The sequence below is a fragment of the Capra hircus genome, chromosome 18, assembly GCF_001704415.2.
Source record: "Capra hircus breed San Clemente chromosome 18, ASM170441v1, whole genome shotgun sequence".
Lineage (NCBI taxonomy): Eukaryota > Metazoa > Chordata > Mammalia > Artiodactyla > Bovidae > Capra > Capra hircus.
Genome location: NC_030825.1, coordinates 27283132 through 27304689, shown reverse-complemented (window position 1 = coordinate 27304689; position 21558 = coordinate 27283132). Strand labels below are relative to the sequence as shown.

General features: G+C 59.5%; 1 protein-coding gene across 1 annotated transcript; it reads right to left on the bottom strand.

Annotated features, from left to right (window-relative positions):
* On the bottom strand, nucleotides 217-20895 carry MMP15 (matrix metallopeptidase 15). Its single transcript, XM_018062063.1, has 10 exons — nucleotides 20671-20895; nucleotides 9257-9405; nucleotides 8465-8593; nucleotides 6853-7160; nucleotides 6349-6510; nucleotides 5201-5454; nucleotides 4489-4627; nucleotides 3379-3529; nucleotides 3151-3266; nucleotides 217-2164 (listed from the first exon to the last, which is right to left on the bottom strand). The coding sequence occupies exons 1-10, from the start codon at nucleotides 20830-20832 to the stop codon at nucleotides 1707-1709; spliced, it is 2028 nt and encodes a 675-aa protein (XP_017917552.1). The 5' UTR covers nucleotides 20833-20895; the 3' UTR covers nucleotides 217-1706.

Below are 21558 nucleotides of genomic sequence, written 5' to 3'. Positions count from 1 at the left end.
TTCCCAGCCTTCCCCAGAGGCCTGCCCCTCCCAGGGCCAGTTGGGAAGGAGCCCCCACAGATCTGGGAATCAGCTCTCTTTGGCATGGGGGGAACAAGTCCCCAAATCCCAGCTGGGACCATGTCCCCCCTTCACTCCCCATCCCCTGCCCTCAAGTCACCTGCAGCCCCTCTAGCTGTAAGCTCCAGCCTGAGGCCTCTTAGAAAGGAGGCAGAATCGCCGGCCTTACTATTTAATCAGTGCAGATTATTTACAGACAGACACTGATCCCCTCCCCACCCCCCTCGGCTGGCTCTCCGGTGGTTCTGAGGATGGAGTGGGGAGGACGCTGCTGGACCCGCACTGGGGGCCAGTCCACGAGGGGCCCCTCGCCCCAGGGGCCTCTGGGATTCCGGGCGGCAGGCCTGCTTGCTCACGGCTAGGGGAGCAGCGGGGACAGAGCCGGCTCTACAGTACCATTTCCCACGGCAGCCTCGCCTCCTGCTTGCTTCACGGAGGAAAAGAGGGCAGAATCACCTCCATCCACAGGGTTGAACCCAGGATCGGGGGAGGCCCCAGGCTACAGTGGGCTCCTCTGGGGGCTCCACAGTCCCGTCCCATAGTCTGAGAGAGAGGATGAGCTGCTGGCCACCACGCCACCCCCACCAGTGTCCCTGGGGGACAGCGACCTGGAGGGGAGGAACCCCTTAAGCCTGGTGGGCATGCGTCTCTGGACATCTATAACCCCGGCCTGGGCACCCAATAACCCTTCTCTCCCTGGGAGAACTAGGACACTGGCAGCTGAGCCTGAGGCTGGTGGGCTTCTGAGACCCCTGCAGTTGGTGGTCGGGGGGTGACAGGGGGAGGGAAGATGCTCGTGGAAAGAACCCAATTGAGTCGCAGCTCAGAGCAGAGAGTGGGCGGGAGCCTGGAAGCCCAGCCCCCCGGGGGGCGTGGCTGGCGCTACCCTTGGGGGTGGGGCCTTGGCAGACCCGCTTTGGTCCTTGGTAAGGCAAGCCTAGGGCCCCTTCTCCTGAGACGGGGGAGCTGGGGGCTGCTGGCCCCGGACTGGCCAGGTGCGGGCAGGGTTCTTGGGCCTAAGGAATCCCGACTGCTGGGGTTGTTAGAAGTGGACTGGGAAGCAACTAAACCTCAACAGGACTCTCGATCAGCGGGCCCCCTCCCCTCCCTGCCCTCTTTGGCCTGAGGCTGCCACCAGGTGGAAGCTCTTTCTGAGACTCAGGGGGCTGGAGACCAGTCAGGCCCCACCAAGCTCTAAAACCAACAGAGCCCTGGGCTCTGACCCTGGTACTCAGCGTGGAGACCAACCCAGCAGCCCTTCACTTTTCCAACAGGGCCTTCTGACCCACTGCTCCTCTGGCTAAGCCAGGGGTGGGTGGGAGCCTAACTCCCTCTCTGGTGCAGAAGTATATTTAGAAACCTCTAAGCCCCTGCCTTTAGGGATCACCCTGAGGGACCGCCCTGGTCAGGCAAGTAGGAAGAAATGCTTAATTAGTGTGCAAAAAAAAAAAAAAGATACCTGGGCATAAATAAACAAGGGGGCGGGGCTGGCAGGGATGTCAGTGGGCCTGGAGGGATCCCCACCCGGGGGCTGAGGAGCCACAGAAGGCTCTAGATGAAAGGCCCCAGGAGCCGTCTCAGAACCACAGGCGCAACCAGCCTGGCCCCTTAGCACCGTGGGGAGTGGGAGGGTCTGGCGCCAAGGGTCAGACCCACTCCTGCAGGGAGCGCTTGCAGTAGAGGAGCATGCGGGGCGCACCCTTGCGCTGCATCTGCACCAGGGCGTAGGTGAGGCCCAGGATGCAGAGCAGCAGCAGCACGGGGGGCACCAGCACCATGACCATATTCACCGTCCGCGTGACCTCCTCCATCTGCACCACCACGCGGCTGCCCCCATCCTCGTCCGGCCCTGCCGCGCCGCCACCGCCAGGGCCCGCCTCACCACCCTCCTCGCCCTCCTCGCTGTCACCGCCCGTCCCGGGCTCTGCACCCCCGTCGGGGTTGAAGGGTGGACGGGCCACGTCGGGCCACCGGGGCCCCGCCTCCACGTGCTCTTGGCAGCCCATGAAGTCCCGCAGGATGGACTTGGGGTAGCCGGGCTCCATTCGCAGGCGCTCGTTGTCAAACTTCCAGTATTTGGTGCCCTTGTAGAAATAGGTGTAGGCTGCAGAGGGCAAAGCAGGCCAGAGGAGTGTTAGGTGGGGGCTCCCTGCCGGCCAGAGACCCGTGAGGAGAACCAGGGAGAGCTAAAGGGGCCCTGGCTTTAAAACACCCTCTTTCTTACTGGCTTCCCTGGGCATTTTGAAATCTGTCCATGCTTTCTGGCTGGGCTGACACTGACCAGGGCAGTGCAGAGAGGGGTCCTAGAGCCTGCTGGGTCGGGGGCTAGAGTCAGGGGATCCAGTCTGGCTTCCTCCTACACTGGAGAGGACAGTGTCTTGCTCAAGGCCACACAGTCAGCCCCGGAGTGGGGCCTGATGCCCTCTTGGACCAGATCTCTGGTCCAGGGCACTCTGTCCACATCTTTTAAACCCCAGGAAGGACCAGGTTTGAGCCACCAGATGCATCCCTGCTCAGCGGAGCACAATGAGGTCACAGCAGCTGCAGGGTGAAGCCACTGTGCACGGAAGCCGTGTGACCCACCTGAACATTAGCAAAGCCAGCCAGGTCTCCCCTGAGCCCCTGAAGGCTGATGGGCATTCTGAAACTCACCAGAGACCCCGCTGGAGAAATAAAAGCCGCAACTCCCTGTTGCTCAGTTATAACGACAGAGATCAGGCTTCCCTGCCAGATAGGTAAGGGGGGTTCATCGGGAGGACTCTTGCTCCTGAGGCTCTGAACCCAAGCTCACCCCACAACCCCGCCGGGCTCAAGGCTCTACGGGGAGCAGGGCAGCTCTGAGTACCAGCTCTGGACACAGGCCGGCCTGGCTGGACTCCTGACTCCACCACTTCCTCACTGTGCGATTTGGGGCCCTTTACTCAAGCTCTCTTTGGCCTCTGTAAATGGTGTCAATGGTCGCCTCGCCCAGCTGGGTCCCCCGTGCCTGCCATCTTGATGCTGGTGAGCACAAGCAAGTCCTGTCCCACATGTGTGGAGGTGGGAGGATGGTGGGTGCTGGGCAGGCTGGGCGGGGGCCGGCCCTGGTACCTGCATCATTGCTCAGGAAGGCCCCTTTAGGGGAGGCGGGGATCCCCTGCCACACGCTGATGGGCTTGGGGTAGCCAGGGTCTCCACGCTGCGTCTCCTCGTTGAAGCGCCAATACCTGTGGCCAAAAGTACCAGGCTGTGGGCTGTGCCCGGCCTGTCCAGGCCATGGGTTCTTTCTGGGAGAGCCTGAGGAAGGGAGCCTTTTCCCTTTAGCAGAGGGGCGCTCACCTGTCCTCTTGGAAGAAGAAGGTGTGACCTGTGGGCTCCCACCAGATGGCTGTGTCGATGCGGTCGTAGGGGATGCCCAAGCCATAGCTGGTCAGCGGCTGTGGGTAACCCGGCTCCAGGTTCGCTTCTCGGAAGAGCCAGTAGCGGTCACCTGCGGGAGGGGTTGGCGGGTGGGCACGGGGAGTGAGAATCTGGGTCCCCAAATTCACATTCACTGCTACACTCACCACGCACACACACACACACACACACACACACACACACACACACACACACACACTCTCATCCTTGTACACAGAACAAGCACTGACACTCCGCACCCAAGACAACTCACGCTCACATCACACGCATGTGGCACTTAGGGACACCTGTAATGCACCATTTATGTGTATACACGTTGCCAGCTCACAGTGACACACACACCACACACTCAGTCGCAATACACACAAGCCTCTGATCCTGCTTGAACATCCACTCCCCCCACACACAGTTCTTGCAGAGAGGGAAGAGGCCTGGCCTCTGGATCTGGGGACTGTGTTCCTGGGGCCCCCCAGTGCATGGCCCAGGCTCCTCCCTTTTAGTGTGAGCCCAGCCCGGTCCTTGGGGACTTCCTGCCTGGTTGAGACTCAGGCCAGGGGGCCTGGGGACACAGCCAATCCTTCAGAGGTGCTGCCCTTGAGGCCCTTCCTGGGGGGCAGGCCTCAGAGGAGGGGCTGAGGGGAGGGAGCTCCACTGTCTCTGTAGACAGACCCAAGGACACTCCCCAGAGTGGGCTCAGGGACTCGCTCTTATGAGGAAGGGGCAAGAAAAGGCCTAGGATGCAAGGAGGAGGGCGATGGGGCGGAGCCCCTGTGCTGCAGAAGGTGGACACTTGCCCTCAGTCAGTCCGCCTCTGCCCGCCAGACCTCTGGGCCTGTCTAGCCCCACCCCACCCCTGCCCTGCTGCCAGGGTCAGGTCCCCCTGAGTAAGCCCGCAGTGGGCGACAGGACGAGATGCGCACGCGGTCCTTCCTTTCCATCCTCCATCAGGCCCAGCTGGGTCAGAGGTCAGGCCAGAGGTGAGGGCAGGAAGGCTGCCCAGCCTCCTCCCTCCCACCTGCCCCAACTCACCTTTGAAAAAGACGAAACGCCCATCCTGGCGCTCGTAGGCGGCACTGATGTCACTGGGCAGGCCCCGCCAGAAGTGCCCGATGGGCATGGGATAGTTGTCCAGGACACGGTTGTGCCGCACCCGCCAGAACCAACGGCCCTGGGGAGGGTGCGGGGGTGAGTGGACGGCATGGGGGCCCCCACCCCCCTTCCAGTGGGACACACTTGGGCTGGGAGTGACAGTGAGAAGAATGGGTCCCGGGGGCCCAGGAACACCCTTGGTCTAATAGCATATTCAGACTGGGCGAAGAGGGGGCGGCGAGGGGCCCTGGGGCCATCTGTGTCCCCTGGAGCCACCGTGGAAGCTCTGGGTAAGGGCTGAGTGAGGGCCAGGCCCTGAAGTTGGCCAGCTCTCGGTTTGGTTTCCAGCATCACCTTTACTCAGTGGATGACGAGGACAATTCTCCCTGCCTGGGAGAGGCTGGTGCAGGGGGTCTTAGGAAGAGGGTGGCGGGGGGGGCACAAGGGTGGACCCCTAGGCTTATTGTACGACCCCGGGCAAGTCCCTTGTCCCTCGGGCTCTTTTCTTCCGGGTCTAGGGTCTGATGGCTCCCCCGGGGCCGCTGAGTGAGGGGGCAGAGGTGGGGCAAGAGTCTGGGGGAGAAGTGGGAGGGAGCTCTCTGCTCTGAGCCTGGGCCAAGGGGCTGGGGGGTGGCGCAGGCGGGGGCCAGACCTTGAACACGAACATCTCCCCCCGCAGCATGGCCACTGTGTCGAAGTCCCCGTCGCAGATGTTGGGGCCATACTGGTCAGGCCGCTCTGTGACGCGGGGTTGGGGTGGGGGGCCTGGCTTTGGAGGCCGCTCCGGCTTCCCACCCGGGGGAGGTGGCTGAGGGGGTCTGGGGGGCCGGTGGTCTGGCCGGCCAGGCCGCCGGGGGGTCACAGTGGGAAGAGGTTGGGTGGGCTGTGGCTGGCCATCCGGGGTGCCTGCAGAGGGGCGGGAGGGGGAAGTGAGGAGGGTAGCCCCAGAACCCAGCCAGGATGCCAGCTTCTCCTACTTGGAACCTTGGCAGCCTGGAGAGACCTGTGCCCCATGGGCAGCCCACCCAGGTGAGAGGCCCTATCTGACCACAGCAGACCCCTCCCCACACCACCATCGCTCAGGGGGACCTCCAGTCTCTTCCACGCAGTCCGTTCGTTGACCTCCCCACACTGGGCTAGGGTGACTGTGCCCTAAGGCCACCCCTGGCTGCACTTCCCCTTGGGGACGCTCCTCTTAGGAGGCTGGCTGGTTCCAGTGGAGGCTCCAGAAGCAGTAGACACAAGTGGAGGGAAGAATGTGGTTCCCAGGTGGCTGGGAACACAGCGAGGGCTTGGGGTGGTTACTGACCCACTGAACTGGCCCCCAGAGACCCCCCCATTGGGGGCTTCCTTGGTGGGGGTGGGGGTGGGGGGGTGTTACTTGCCTCAAAGGAGCTGGGAAGTGATAAACCAGCAATGCTCGGAGGAGAGCCTCAGTGGGACACGCTTGGGCTGGGTGTGATGGTGGGAGGCACAAGGACCCCAGGGACACCCTGGGTCTAATAAAATATCCCACAGGGTGAGGAGGAAAACGGGGGCAGTGAGGGGCCCTGGGGCCGCCTGTGTCCCCTGGAGCCACCATGGAATCTCTGGGTGAGGGCCTGGGCCTGGAGTCAGCCAGCCCAGGATTGATTTCTAGCACCATCTTCTACTGACTGGATGACTTGGACCATAGCTAATTCTCTTGGGGCCTCAGTTTCCTCATCTACAAAATGGGTGTGGCCACGGTCCCTATGCTTCATGGGGCTGGGAGCTGAGAGCAGTCGTGCAGAGCCCCCTGTCCTCCACTGCCGCGCTCACCATAGAGCTGCTGAATGCCCCGAAGGTCGTCTTCGGGCAGCTGGAAGTTGTCGATGTCCATCCACTGGTAGAACGGTGCCATGATGGCGCTGGGGTTGCTTGAGTGCTCCAGCCCCAGTGCGTGGCCCAGCTCATGCACTGCTACCAGGAAGAGGCTGTTTCCTGTCATGGCGGGCAGTGGGGTCAGCTCTGGCCTGGCTCAGGACCTGGACACCCCACTCTATGGGTTGAGGGGCCCAAAGAGCCTGCCCACACTTTACTCTCAGAAGAAGCTGAGCCACTCTGACTTCTGGGCCTCTATCTTCCCCATCTGGAAAATGGGTACACCAATCCCTGCCTTCCTTTCCCTGTCACCCCCCTTGGAGATGATGAACAGCAGACTAAGACCAAGAGTCAATGCTCCCAAGAACTGCATGGGGGATGCTCTCCCCTCCCAGCCCCCAGCTCTTCCCTCCCCACCCCCCACCCCCCACCCCTGTCATCACCCTGACCAGAGGTGCTCACCATGCAGGTCAGTGCTGGAGAAGGTCCAGGGCTCATCTGCATCAAAATGGGTGTCCCCACCCAAACCAGGGCCAGGGAAATAGGCGTGGGCTAGAAAGCCACCCGTGCCATCAAATGGCGAGCTGTCGCCATGGAAACCAGAGGCAAAGAGTACCATGATGTCTGCCTCCTTCTGCCGCCGCAGTCGGATGTCCTCATAAGGCACCTCCTGGAAGACCAGGGGCGTGGCCTGCTCCCACACACGGAAGGCCCGGCGCACCGCCTCCAGCGAGTGGTACCAGCCTAGCTTCTCTGTGTAGTTCTGGATGCTGCAGGTGGACGGGAAGACGTGAGTGAGCCCAGAGCCAGGGCTGCTGTCCATTGCTAGCATCCACTGGGTTGGGGGCGGGGACACATGGTCTCAGGGAAAGGGCATAGGATCTGAGCTCATTCATGGACGATGCTCATCAATACCGACTGTTAATTTACTCTGATGTGAATTTGAAAAAAAAAAAAAAAAAGAACTAAGTTGTCAAGCCCAGGAATTCATTAGGATATCACTGAATAAGGTTGCATTTTGCCAAATACGCTTATTTTAAGAAAACATTAAGTAATTAAAAGTATAGGTGATACAGAGCCAAGAGAAAGACCTAGAAAGTGGGATGCAAATGGCTGAGGTTTGGGAAACACAGGCCAAGTGGTTGTCAAAGTTGGGCTCCAGAGTCAGGCTGAATCAGGTTCAAGGCTGGGCTCTAACATTTCCTGTGTGACCTTGGGCAAGCAACTTAAGTCTCTCTGAGTTTTAGCTTCCTCATCTGTGAAATGGGAAAGGAGGGCAGCACTTCTAGTATGGAGTCCCTGGGAGGATTCAGCGGCTTAACTCACGGAGAGTATGCTCCTGCACGTGATAAAAGCATGGTGAGGCCTGTTAGTTCCCATTTAAAGCAGATTAAGCATCTGCGTGCTAGACAGAGCTCCATCAGAGATCAAGAATCAGCTCCTGGATCGAGAGTTCACTCTGGTGGCCTGGGTCCCTAAGGACTTCAGGAGCTGCTCTTCCCCGGGAGATGGAGCTGAGGGTGGGGTCATGGCTGGATTGGAACGGGAAGGGGGACCCTTGAGGACTTCTACGCAGCTCGCAGCTCGAGGCTCAGGGGGATTTCTTGCCAAAGAACTTGATAGGAAGGAAGGAGGGGTATTTGAAGCAGGGTTTGTGCGGGTGACTCGGTGCACAGATCCCCCCTGGGCAGATGCTGGACTGCCCAGATGCTCCAGGGCCTCCCTTATCCTACATACCCCTGAAGCCTCCTCCAGTGTAGGAGCCCACCTGGGCGGGTGAGGCCAGCCCTCGGTTGTTGGTGGGTGCGGGGAGGGAGGAAAGGAGGACAGAGCAGAGTTCAAAGGGTCCCACCATTCTCTCGAGGGAGACTGCGGTGGGGGAGGGGCCGATCCAATCAGCATGGGGGTGGGATTGGATGGGGAGGCCGGGCACCCTGCAGTGGGCTGCTGGGAAAGGAAGCCTTCCAGACAAGCCCACGGGGAAGCCTGAGGCCTCAGCCCAGGGAATAAGCGGTCCCAGCGCTTCAGAAACACGCCATGAGCGGAGGTCACCCTGGGCAGCTGGGGTCTCTACCTGAAGGTCAGGTGGTGGTTGTTCCACTTCCTCCCTGTGAGGGCGTAGCGCTTCCTCCTCCGCCGCAGGTTGGCTTTCACACGTACCCCGAACTGGTCTGGCACCCCACAACGGGGCCGCTTCATCCACCTGGGAGCACAAAGCCTCCTCTCAACACACCTGCCTGCTGGGCACCGCCTCTTCCAGGCAGTCCACCATCTCCCACCCTCCGGCCACTGGCCTCCAGCTGCACCTATTATGAGGGCAGCAGCAGTGAGAAGACTCTCCCTAAGCTCTGAGCTCCTTCTCAGGAAAATGGTATGATGACCTGGTCCTGGAAGACTGCATGCCTAGGAGTGGCTCTGCAAAGGAGAGCCCCTGTTTACCTGTATTGCCCAGGAGCAGGAGGTGAATTACCCTGAAGCCTTTTATCCCTGATACCTTCTGCTCTGAGTGCTCATCAAGAATGTGGCTCTGGGTCACAGCATCTCTGTCAGACTCAGAGCAAGGCCTAACTAGGCAATCAGAGCACATATACCACACCTCCCATTCCCAAACCTGTGGCAGACACCACTAATCAATCCTGTGCTCCTTGCTGCTGAGCTGGGTTTCGGCCTCAGGAGCTTTTTCAACACAAAACAGCAGCAGCCCCTCCCAACCAATGAGAGCTAGCATGGAGGATCAAACCCTTTGCCACCTCATATCTACGCCACCCTTTCCTGGAAAACTCCACAGGCCAAGCCTTCATCAGAGCAGGCTGGAAGGAGGGCAGGTGCTAGTGGGGTCTGGGAATGACCTGACGGAAGGACTCACGCCTTGGTCTCTTCGTCCAGCACACCCGTGACGGGGATCCCGTAGAAGCGCTGCATCTCGGCGAGGGCCGAGGCCAGGATCTGGGCGGAGCGCATGGTGGACATGTGACGGCTGGGCTGGGGCAGGTAGCCGTAGAGCCGCAGCCAGTTCTGCAAAGGAGAGGCCACGGCCTGGTCAGCAGGTCCTGGCACCCTGACCTCCAAGCATGCACAGTCTGCCTCCCACCCCCTCCCACCCCCATCACCTCCCACCAGTGTGGGCTTCTGGACCACTCTCCCTGCTTCCACTTCCTGTGGTCTGTTCTCATACAAGAGCTGGAACAAAAGGCCGGGACTGATCAGTCCTCCGCCTAGAACCCTCCAAAGACGCCCTGTCTCAGAGGAAAAGCCAATTCTTACAGGAGCTACTGGGCCTCAGGTTGGCTCTCAGACCTCACTCCTATCATTCATTCAGCCCAACCTGCCTCTCTTGCCTTGGGCCTTCGCATTTGCTGTTCCTACTGCCTGGAGTGCTCGTCCCAGACATCTGCATGGCTCATGCCCTCTCTGTCTTCAGGTCTCTGCTTCCTTACCTTATTGGAGGGGCATTCTCTGACAAATGTAGAAAACATACCCACCTACTGCACCCTGCACGCCCTCCCTCCCCTGCTTGCCTGCCCTCATCACCATCTGACACACTATGTTTCACTTGGCTGTTTACCGTTTGTCTTCCCCCATGAAGATGGTAGCTGTGTTCATGATAGCCCACAGTTGCCATCTTTATTATTGCACTGGCGCCTGCAGGGGTGGGTCCCCTACCATCCAGGCAGACCATTGGGACCCCTATGGGGTTTAGAACCTCTTGAGTTCTCACCTAGTAGGAAAACCATGGGGCTTCCCTAGTGGCTCAGGTGGTCAAGAATCAGCCTGCAATGTGGGAGATCTGGATTTGATCCCTGGATCAGGAAGATCCCTAGGAGAAGGGAACGGCTACCCACTCCAGTCTTCTTACCTGGGAAATCCATGGACAGAGAAGCCTGGCAGTCTACAGTCCATGGGATGGCAAACAGTCGGACACAACCGAGGGACTAACACTTGCACCAGGCCCTAAGCCTTCTAGAAGGAGAGGAGGTAAGTTCAAGGAGTCCACCCAGGCCCAGCAGGGTGGGACCGGAGGCCTGAAGTTCAGTCTCTGCTCTGCCACTAACTGTTCTCTCTGGGCCTGACTTTTCTCATGTGAAAGATGGGGAGCCATAGGGTTACTGGTGGGTGCAATGTGAAAGAGACAGCCCTGTGAAGAGCAGCTGGCACACAGTGGGGGCGCCTACCCCCTTCAGAATTTGCTTGGCTCGTCTTTTTTTTTTGATATAAAAAAAGATTTTAAAAATTGTATATTTATTTGGCTGCGCTGGGTCTTAATTGCCGCATGTGGGATCCTTGATCTTCCTTGCAACATGTGAGATCTTTAGTTGCGGCGTGCAAACTCTTGGTTGCAGCATGTGGGATCCCTGACCAGGGATTGAACCCAGGCCCCCTACATTGGGAATTCAGAGTCTTAGCCCCTGGACCACCAGGGAAGTCCTTGGGCAAATCTTCTCATTCATCTACCCATCTGTCTGTCCACCCACCCAGCCAGCCACCATGCCAGCTGGAGGCCATGGAGGAGGTGGCTGACCTCCAGGGGCTTACGATTTCCCCAGGGAGACCCACTGCAGAGAAGTTCATACCTGCGAGTTTGTGAGCAGATAGGACCACTGCAGTTGAAACCCAATGGTGGGATCCCCAGTGAGCCAAGCTGAGTGGTGCTGAGAAAGGGGACTCTGCCCTGTCCACCTCGTGCCCACAAGGCAATGAAGAACATGGGGACCACTGTGGGAGGCTGGTCAGCACAGAGGCCAGGGGCTGCTGTGGGCCTTGGCCACATGGAAGCGTGTCCTTTGAAGCTTTCCTTGTTATCCTCAGTCTCTGAAAACCCGAGTGAGGGGACCTGCTCTGAGAGGCTCTGGAAGGCAGAGGCTGCAGAGCAAGGGCCTGCGGGGCAGATGGAGGCTGGACACAGACGCTGCTCTGGGCCGACAGCCACGTGTCAGCTGCCTGGGCCACGCCCACATCAGTCTGCCACCAGGGCCACATCCAGTTCCTCAGGTACTGGCTCCCCTCGGTGCCACCCTGGCCCCTGTTCAGGCCCCCGGAGCGGACAGGCTGCCCACATGGCCCGGCTCAGCCATGCCAGGCTGCCGCTGGAGGGAGCGGAGGCTGAGCCAACAAGGGCGGAGGCGGGATATGGCCAAAGGCTGAGGACGCCGAGCCTCAGCTTGGAGGGCTCGCAGGGCCCTGGGTGACAGTCACAGGACAACGAACAAGGCAGAGACACCGAGCTGGGAAAGCACCACGGCTCTGGGGACAGAGCCTCGTCAGCCCCCTTCATATTCCTGTGCCTCTGTAAAAGGGGTGGTATCAGGACCCGCTTCATCTCAGGGGTTTCTGCGAGGATGAAATGGGGATGTCCACAGGAGCCCTGGGCACCGTGCTGGGCGGGGAAAGTGCTCAAAAAGTGCGTTACTAATGACAGGGCTGGGGTGGGGGTGGAGGACTGCCTCGTTGTTCCTAGAACGGCAGACTTTTGCCTCTATTGACAGGGTTGAAGGATCCAGGTTGGGACAAGGCAGCCTCAGGGCTGGGGGAGGTCGGAGTGCCCTGCGGCAACCGCCACGGGCCCCCCTTACCCCTCCAGCTCCTTCCTCCAGCTTCCAGACCCTGGCAGTGTTCCGGGCGCCCTCCACAGCCTTCTTCCCAAGCACAGAAACCTTTCCCGAGGCGCCTGTTATGTCTGGAGAAAGGGGGACGTCCACCACTCTTGATGGACACGGTTTGCCTGAAGAAGCCTGGAGAAATCTAGAAGGCGAGACTGTGAGGTTGGCTAGCTCTCACAGTGAGAGGAATCCGGCTGGAGGTGGGGGGAGGGCCTGGGGCTGCAGCTGACAGACTAGGGCACCTCTACATCGCCTATTTGCATAAGGTAAAAATATCCGGGGAGCGCAATCACAGGCCACCAAGGGGCTGATTAGTGGTGTCTGGCGAGTGACAGGAGGAGGGCAGGGCAGGCGGGGGAGGCTGGCTGGGGCCCTGGGGAGGGGAGAGGAGGGCAAGGGAGGGAGCTGGGCCTGTCTGCAGTGAAGAGGTCCAGAGCCCGGCGGGGCGGAAGGGGCAGAGGGGCCCCTTCAGTACTGAGACAGCTTGGGGGCTGACACTAAAGGCCCAAGGGTGCCTGTGGACCCTCCATCACACTGCCAGGCGCCCTTTGAGTCCCAGGGAAGCCAAGAGCTTCCACCTCGGTATCAGCCAAGCCTCCTCGGTGACAAATGTCTCTCGGCCAGTGTCTGGGTAGAAAGCTGAGGCCGAGGAATGGTGACGTGAGTGGACTAGGCTGAAACGGCCTTGGCAGAGCGGCTGAGTCCCTGGAAGATAAGGCGAAGGAGCTGATGGAGACGCCTGACTGGCAAGCAATGGGCTCAGAGCTGACCAAGCACCAACCAGTCTTCACCATCCGCGGGGCTGGGGCTGCCCCCCACCCTGCCTCCGCCAGTATCCAGGAGGAAGTTTCTCATCACCCTACTGTTCTAAGTGCGACAAGCCCTGCAGGGGAGGAAAAGAGCATGGGGCGGGGGCAGGCACCGGCGAATGGCAGGTGCTGCCCGGACTCCAGTCTCCTGAGGGGCTCTGCAGCCACGGGACAAAAATGGGGAGCAATTTCCAAAGTCACGACAGACCCCTGGTCTCAAAGTGGGGGAGAGGCTTGCTCAAGCCTCCACTGCTCCTACCGGGATAAACACTGCCTCCTGCCCCCTTCCATCAGGGCTCCTTTTCCTGTCACCTGAGTCTCACAGGTGGGATGAACCAAGCAGTGAAGTTCTGTTTCTCACAAGGGGAAACTGAGGCTCAGGTAGGCCCATACGCCACAGGGTAGGGAGACCCCCTCCGTGAGAAATCACTGCCCAGTGGGAGGCAGGGAACGGTTCTACAGGGAGAGCACAAGGCTCCCTCCTGCCTCCTGCAGCCCAGGGAGGGAGGCTGTTGTGGGAGAACTGCCCCCACCAACCTGTTCTTTCAGCTATTCTTTCTCCAGCTCCAGACCCCACCCCATAATTATGGACAGAAGCTTCAGGTGAGTGGCTGGCCCCAGGCAAGGAGATGTGGAGCCATCAAGAATCTTGGGGTGGGGCCTGCCTGGCCCCCTGGCCCTATAGGAGAGGCCATAAATACAGCAGCCGGGGGGCTGAGAATCTGCTGGAGCCAGGCTGTCGATTCTCATCACCCCATTCAATGCTCACAAGTAGCCCATCCCCATTACACAGACTGCAAGGTTCAGAGAGGGTGCACGGCTCACCCAGGGTCACACAACCGGTCTGTGGGTAGAATTGGAGCCCAGAGGCAGCACTGTCGGTTCCTCTTGGCCTAAGGCTGGGGATGTTGGGCTCTGGCCCATCTGGGGAACCGTGCCCAGCACAGTGCTGGGGGAGGGCACTGGGGGAGGGAGTCTAATCCTCCCCACCATGGGTGTCTGGGTCTGGGCACTGGGCCACATCAGCAGGGCTGCTCCCCAGGACTGCTGAGACCTCGCCAAGGCAGGCCCTCCCCCATCCTGTGGGCGTGTCTGGGAAGGAGCCACCAGATCAATACTGTGCATTAAGCAGTCTCCGGGGTAGGGGCAAGCCTCAGCTACCCCACAGCCAGCTCCTCCAGGCTCAGATCAGTGGAGCCCCCTCCCACCCGGCCTTATCAGACCCCACTCGACAAGAGCAATCTCTCCTGGCTCAGCTCTGCTTCTGTCACACCGCTTTCTCTGCAGGCCAGGCAGACCCTGGCAGGATTGCCCAGACAGGCACAAAAGGCATCTTGTCAGGCCCGTCAGCAGTGGACACAGACCTTTCATGGTGTCCTGGGACCAGTTACGGGGGCCCCAAGCCAGGCCGCCCTGTCCTTGGTGGACCATTTACTTCCTTTAGAGGTAGCATGGTTCATATTCAAGCGGTTTGAGAACACACTTGCTCTCCTGGGGCTCAAATCTAAGCCCTCAAGATGGGACAGCTGTAGTTGGGGAAGGGGCTCCGGGTAGTAGGCAGAGCCAGTGGGGTGGGGATGTCGGGCCAGGGAAACAGGAAGGAAGGAGCCTCCCCTGCAAGCCCCGCACTCCTTAACCTGGAGGAAACAACATCTGGGTCCTTTGGCCAGCGGGTGGCAGGGGTGGGTGAAAGGGCCCTGTTGGCTGGTGGTTTCGGGTTGGCTGAGGGCCAGGCCTGGGCCGTCCACCTGGAAACCCCCCTGTAGGTATGGTCTTTGCAGTGGGTCTGGCCCGTGTGGCTGGACAGGTCGGGGGTAGGGCTCCGGACTCACATGGTTGAGGGAGGCCCTGGCCCCACCCCCATCCCCTCCTTCCCACCTGGCTCTGGCCCAGCAGGCTCCAGTCTGGCCATGGAGCTTCCAAAAAATGACACTGTGGGCTCTGAGCTGCAGCCTTTTACCTAGCCGGGAGCTGGGAGCTCAGGCTCCAAGCCACACCGAATGGCTCTGCTACCATCCAGGCTGCAGAATCAAGGGTAATTTTCTCACCTCACAGTCTCCACTTCCTCTTCTGTACAGTGGGGTCATGATTACACCTAAACTTACAGAGCTAATTCAGGATTAAATGTGAAAATCTTACAAAACCACTGTAGGCCCTGCTCAGGATGGAATCAAGTATGTTGAAGGTACTCAAAAGTAATGCCTGGTCCTCCCCTGGGCACCGCGTGAGGGACACCATGTGGAACACTGGGTGTTTTATACACAAACACACTGAATTTCCCCAATAATACCATCCAGCAGATACTACTACTAGTCTCATTTTGTAGACAAGGAAACTGAGGCTCTGTCTGTCTGAGTCGCGAAGTCCGACTCTGCGACCCCATGGACTGCAGTACATTACATCAGGCGTCCCTGTCCTTCACTATCTCCCGGAGTTCACTCAGATTTGTGTCCATTGAGTCAGTGATGCTATGGAACCATCTCTAACCGTGTTGCCTAGCTGAGGCTCCAATGGGGTCAATGATTTGCCCAACAGCAAATGCCATTTGCTTCTCACTGTATTTTGCCACCATTCTGCAAGCACTTCCTATGTACCAGGTGCCGTGCTCAAGTACAGTGGACTCGAAGTTGGTCTCTCACCCCTGGGAGGTGGGGGGTGCGGTGGTCAGTACCTTCTAGGAGAAGGACAAGGTGGTGTCCAAGGCTCAAGAATTAGTCCTGGAGAGCAGCTCCAAACCTTGGCCTCCAGCCTCCATGGCCATGGGGACATCTCTGAGGGCTGGCTAATGGCTGGGACCCAGGGTCTGTCTGTCTAGATCCTAGAGGTTGAGTTGGGTCTACTTGTTCATTGTCTGCTGATCCCACGAGGGAAATGGGAGCTGTTGAGAGGCGCTCCCTTTTGTCTCTCTGATCCAGGCCCACCTTGAACATCTCTGCTGTTTTTGCCAAAAAAAAAAAAAAAAAAACAGCTGCAAAAATCTGTGCTACTCCCGTAAAGCGCTCAGGCATCCCTAAAACCAGGGTCCTGCTGGGGAATGGCTTCATATGAGCCTAACTCAGTCGAGGCTTGTCCAGTCAGAAAGCGCCTATTGTGTGTCTCAGGCCTGGAGTGTTCAGCAGCTGACAGGGTGCCAGGTCCACACCTTCATCTGTGGACTCCTCCTGGGGCCCTCTCTGAGATGGAGGAAGCTCTAAGCAGAGAGCCCCGAGCCCTCTCTGCTTCTGCTGATCCAGAGAACACTTCTCCACGCCCAAAGCAGAGCTGGCCACGGGGTTTGGCCCCTGCCTAATGAGCCAGCTGTGTGAACTACATGAATCTTGGGGCAATACTGAGTGCCAACTGCCTTAGTGCATCCTGGCTGCTATAAGGAAAATACCATAAGCTGGTGGCTCATAACAACATTTATTTCTCCCAGTTCTGGAAGTAAGAAATTCAAGTTCAGAGTGACAGGTCTGGCTGCTAAGTTCTTGCTGTGTCCTCACACGATGGAAGGGGCAAGGGAGACTTCGCCAACAGTTCTTGTATTTTATCTTTTTACATCTCATTCGCACCGCGAGGCATGTGGAATCTTAGTTAACTGTTGTTGTTTAGTCACTACGTCATATCCGATTCTTTTGCAACCCCATGGGTTGTAGCCCACCATGTTCCTCTGTCCATGAAATTCTCCAGGCAAGAATATTGCAGTGGGCTTGGGTTGCCACTTCCTTCTCCAGGGGATCTTCTCAACCCAGGGATTGAACCCACGTCTCCTGCATTGGCAGGTGGATTCTTTATCACTGAGCCACCACGGAAGCTTAGTTCCCTGACCAGGGACCAAACCTACACCCTCTGCATTGGAAGCCTGGAGTCTTAACCAGTGCAACACCAGTTAAGTCCCTCAGACAGTTTTTAGAATAACACTAATCCCACCCACGAGGGCTCTGCCCTCATGACCTAATCACTTCGCAAAGGCCCCCACCTCCAAATATCATCACCTTGGGGAAGTTTGGTTTCAACATATTATTTGAGGAAGGTGGGGGGTAGGTAGAGGGAGGGGAGGGGCTTCACTCAGTCTATAGTGACAACTTTAATCGGAGGTGGGAAGCTGCAGCCACCACTACGACCACCACAGCTGAGCTGGCCTCAGGCAGAAGTGAAACTGTCGGCTGGGCAGAAGGGTCCACGGCAGGGAACACCTGGAGGGCACGGAGGGGTGGCCAGAACCCAGTGCTTGGCGGGGAGAGGTTTATCCTGCGGGGCAGTCTTGCTATTCTGAGTTGGTATTAGAGAATGTGGGCAGTATTTGGAGGGATTTTGGAGGAAGTATTTGGAGGGATTCTGGGGGAAGTCTTCTTTGGAGGGGGCATCTGGGTGTGTTTCTAGGTTATTTCCTCCCCACTCTCCTTGGACGCAAATGAAGCAGTTTGCGTCTAGGGGTCAGAACAGGCAGGTCTGTGACGCACAGACACAGAATGCATGCAAGGCTGTTCTCTGCAAGGAGGCAGCCGACTGACTGGACCCCAGGGCAGCCCAAACACAGGGCCCTGGTGGAGGACTTGGCATAAAGGGCGTGGCCCAGTTAGATCCCAAGTCCCTGGCAGCACTCATCAGCCCAGTTCTCCATGGGTTTTGAAACAAAGTATGGAGAACAGTGGCTTGCTACTGGTAAGAGAACAGAAAGAAAAGATTCAGCTTCTATAGGTTCTCAAAGACAAGGCCCTCAAACTATCACACCTCTTCCCCTTGCGGGTGGGCATGGGGGCCCCTGCAGCTTCTGCTCCACAGTTAGGACAGGGCACTAATATGAGCACACCCGCAGGGCTCCAGGGGCCAGCATGGAAGTGTGGATGGAGACTGGAACACCGGAAGCCTGGGGCTGTGGATCACCAGTCAGACCTGAAGGTTAAAGGCAGAATTCGAGCTGGTCCCTACCCTCCTTTGTCTGCTCCCCTCCTCAGCTGCTGGGTAAGGGCAAGGAAGATACCCAGGAGTCTGCTCAGGGAAAGTGGGTGTGCCCATGATTAACTGGCAGGGGCACCACACCTGTGAACTCTGGCAGCCTGAGTCACCTCCCTGGGGCAGGGCAGGAGGGCTGAGGGCCTAGAGGTGTGTAGGGGGTGGGGAGAGACCAAAGCTTCTCTGATGAAAACCGAAGGCACTTAAGTGGACTAGGTGCTGGAGCCAGAGATAGGAGGACAGAAAGGGGAGCCTGGATTCTCAAGCCGAGGAGGCCAGGAGCTGCAGCTCAGTCAGGCAGGGAGGGCCTGGTTTATGCAGAATGGCTGCAGACTGGGGCTTGACAGCCATGGAGGGAGTGGGACAGGGCAGAATGGCTCAGTGGTGGCTTCCCCAAGAAAGACAGCCTTCTCCAGGCTGGCAGGTTGCATGTGTGTGCTGGCTCTGAGCACCTGCCTGATTCCTTAGCCTGATGAAACTCTGCCCTGGGAGGGAGGGAGAGAGGAGCTGGCTTTGACTCAGTTGCTCAGAGACTGTCCTAGCCGTGACCTGACCCAAGGTCTGGAGCTGTGGTCAAGGACCAAAGCCCTTCTTCAAGGGATGGAGACTCTGGACACAGGGTGTAGCCAGGCCCATGAATCTCTGAGGCTGGTCCTTGGAGCGCCTGGACTTGGCACAGTTTTCCTATAGCCTTGGGGCTAATGGGCTGGCTGTGGGCCCAGATCTGGCCAGACTTGATATGACCCTAAGGAGCAACACCCTGTACCCGAAAGCCAACTGTAGAATCTGGGCTAGCCCACCAGTCTTGAGCCCCCCATCTACCTTGGCTTCCAGCATTCAAGGGTCCCCTGTACTTTCCAGAGTTTCTTCCCACAACAGCCCAACCCAAGTGTCCCCTGAGGAGAGGGGCTGCAGGTCAATCAATCCCTAGTCGGTGCTACACCGGCGTAGGCCCATGGTCTGTGCCCTCAGTGCAGACCCTGAAAGGTGAAAGGTGTTAGTCGCTCAGTTGTGTCCCACTCTTTGCAACCCCATGGACTGTAGCCTGCCAGGCTCCTCTGCCCATGGAATTCTCCAGGCAAGAACACTGGAGTGGGTTGCCATTCTCTTCTCCTGGGGATCTTCCCAGGGTCTATGGCATGGCATGTGGACTTCTTACCATCAGAGCTCACAGGGAAGCCCCCAGTGCAGACCCTAGGCAGCAGGTACTCACTCAGCTGGGAGAGGAGAGGGTGATGGAGAAACAGAAGCAAAGGAGAGAACAAAAACCCTCAGACCACAGATCCCAGTGCCCGAGCTCCTACCCATCTAAGATGCCAAATCACGATACTTAGCTACCAAATCCCAGTTTGGTCCGCAACTGCTTTCTGTTCAGAGATGCTATTTCTAAGTAGATTATAAACTCCTGGGGGGTGGGTCTGTGACTTGCAATTCTTTGGCATTCCACTCCAGAGAGTGGCAGGTGGGTGCAAACAGCACTATCTGGCCAGTACTTGGAGGTAGGCTGAGGGCCATTTCCCACCAGCAGGAGTCTTCAAATAAGCCCCTGCCTTGTCTGCATGTGTGAATCAGGGGCGGGGTGGTGGAGCTGTACTGGGCATGGCCTGGGCTCCCGGCTCTGCCTCCTACCAGGGCCTGGCTCCCTGCTGCTTTCCCTGCCCAGGCCGTAGAGGGAGGGCAGAGCAGGTGGGGAACTGGCTGGGAGGTGTAACTTGAGCTGGGAGGAATTCCCTGCCCTTCCTCCGAGCTTTTATTAAAAGTAGGGCGGGGAAGGGCAGGCTTCTATCGGAAAAAAACTCCCAGGCAGCCGGGGAGGTGGGGAAGCCGCAGGGCGGGTTGGGGTTGGGGGTGGGGTGCTAGAAGGGAGCACCGGCCTGGCTGCAAATAGAAACGGCAATCAGGCCCGTAACCCGGGCGGCGGGAGGCTCCAGGCCGGCCCAAGGGCACTGAGGCCCAAGCCTACTGGGGACGTGCAGAGAAGGGTGTCTCCTCCAACATGCATCTACACCTCACCTCTTCTTTGGGGCAGGAAGCAGCGTTTTGAGTGTCGGAGAAAGAACATGTTCGCTTTTGCTCTGACTCAGTGGAGCTAGCGCCTTCACTGTCCCTAGTCCGGAGGGCAGCGCTCGGCGACCCCGTGGAGACTCAGCTCTACACCAGGAGGCCCCGCCTAATCATACAATATACATTGGACCAGAGATGAGTCTCCGTAGGGACGTCAAGCGGGTTCCTGGTGAAAAGATGTTCAGAGTCCACCCTCTTAGACCCGGGCCTTGGCCGTAGGGGCGCCGGTGGAGGAAGCGCCGGGTGAGATCCGGTCTCCCTCTTGATCCCATCTGGCGGTGGCACGACTTGCGCGCAAGAGTCCGAGAAAGTCGCCAAAGCGCCCCCTCAACCCTGATCGGCTGCCTCGGAGGTTCGCACGCCTTCCCCCTACCCCAGCGCGCCGCACGAGTCTCAGTGTCACCCAAACTAAGGCGGGAGCGCTGCCGCTGTGCTCAAGGTCCCCACCCCCACCCCCGGGGCCCAGAGCAGCCCCCTCTCTCTTAGCAAAGAACGTCACCGCGCGTCTGCAGGGCTCTCGAGGAATCGGGCGTCCGGAAGAGAGGGGAGAGGAACAGGGGCTGGGGGCCGCAGAAGCAGCTCCCGGGAGGCGGGTTGTAAAGGATCAATGCCCTGGACATGGCTGGAGGAGAAGAGAGTGGGCTCAAGCCCTACATCCTCCAGGGTTTGTGAAGAGGTGCACCGCCAAGGGCCAGCTGGAGATGGTCAGCTGGCCCGGTCCCCTTTCTTCCCCGCCCCCAACTCCGGGACAGGGGCTCATCTCTGCGCGCTTCCCCTCCACGCTTCAAGCTGCGGGCGTGGCTTCCTCCCCACCCTCAAGTCCCCCAGCCTCAAGTTCTCCAACCCCCGGCAAAGCGGTTGGCGAGGGTCCTTACCTCCGCATTGACTTCGGCGTCCTCCGCCGCTGCGCCGCGGCCCAGGCAGCTCAGAAACACCAGCAGCAGAGGCAACAGTTGCGGCCGTGCAGCCGCCTCCCGGCCGCCAAGGAGACTGCCCGCCCAGCCCGGCCGTCCGGGCGCGCTCCGGTCGCTGCCCATGCCCGCGGGGCTCGCCCGCTTGCGGGCGCCGGGTCCCTGCACGCGGCTCGGAACTTGCGACTCCCTGGCTCCCCGCCCGAGCCTCGGCAAATTCCCACGGCCGAGGAGAAGCGGGCCGGGCAGGTCCGGGCGCGCGGAGCCGGCCCACTAGGGAGAGGGCGGGCCGGAGTCGCCCGCCGCGGAGTCCTGCAGCCTCGGCGCCCGGGGCCCGGCTGAGAGCAAGCGCAACTCCGGAGCCTTTGTCTGCCTCAGCGCTCCGGCCGCCCGATCCCGCGGCGTGCCCTGCGCGCCCAGCTCCTTCTGTCCATGTTGAGGGGCAGGCGCTGCCGGGAGCGCGCGCCTCCCGCTCGTGAATCCTGCTCGCCCCGCGTCCGACCCGGCCCGGCTCCCGGGCAGCCTAAGAATGAGGCGCAGGGCGCGGGTCGGAGCGAGTGAGCTAGCCAGGGAGCCGGCGCCCGAGGATCCCGGCGAATTCCGCGCAGCTCCGGGCGCTCCCGGCCCTCCTCCCCGCGATCCCCTACCGCGGCTCTTAAAGGGCCAGCGCTCTTGTGGCAGACCGGCCTGGGCTGGGGCCGGGGGCGGTACCTCAGCCCGAGGTTTCTAGGTAGCAGGTGCCGGCGGTGGAGCGGAACCCGCGGCCCCTTTTACTCTTCCGGGACGGCGGGAATCTTCTCCAGCCCGCCCCCGCCACTCCCATCCTTGCTTTGGGGGAGCCGGATTGACCCC

Bases quoted from the DNA above. Each gene is read 5' to 3' on its own strand.
- MMP15 (XM_018062063.1), bottom strand. From the start codon at position 20,832: ATGGGCAGCGACCGGAGCGCGCCCGGACGGCCGGGCTGGGCGGGCAGT. The intron at 9,406-20,670 runs GTAAGGACCCTC...TCTCCTTTGCAG, and splicing joins ACGCCGAAGTCAATGCGGAG to AACTGGCTGCGGCTCTACGG. The intron at 3,530-4,488 runs GTGAGTTGGGGC...CCCCTCCCGCAG, and splicing joins GCGTTTCGTCTTTTTCAAAG to GTGACCGCTACTGGCTCTTC.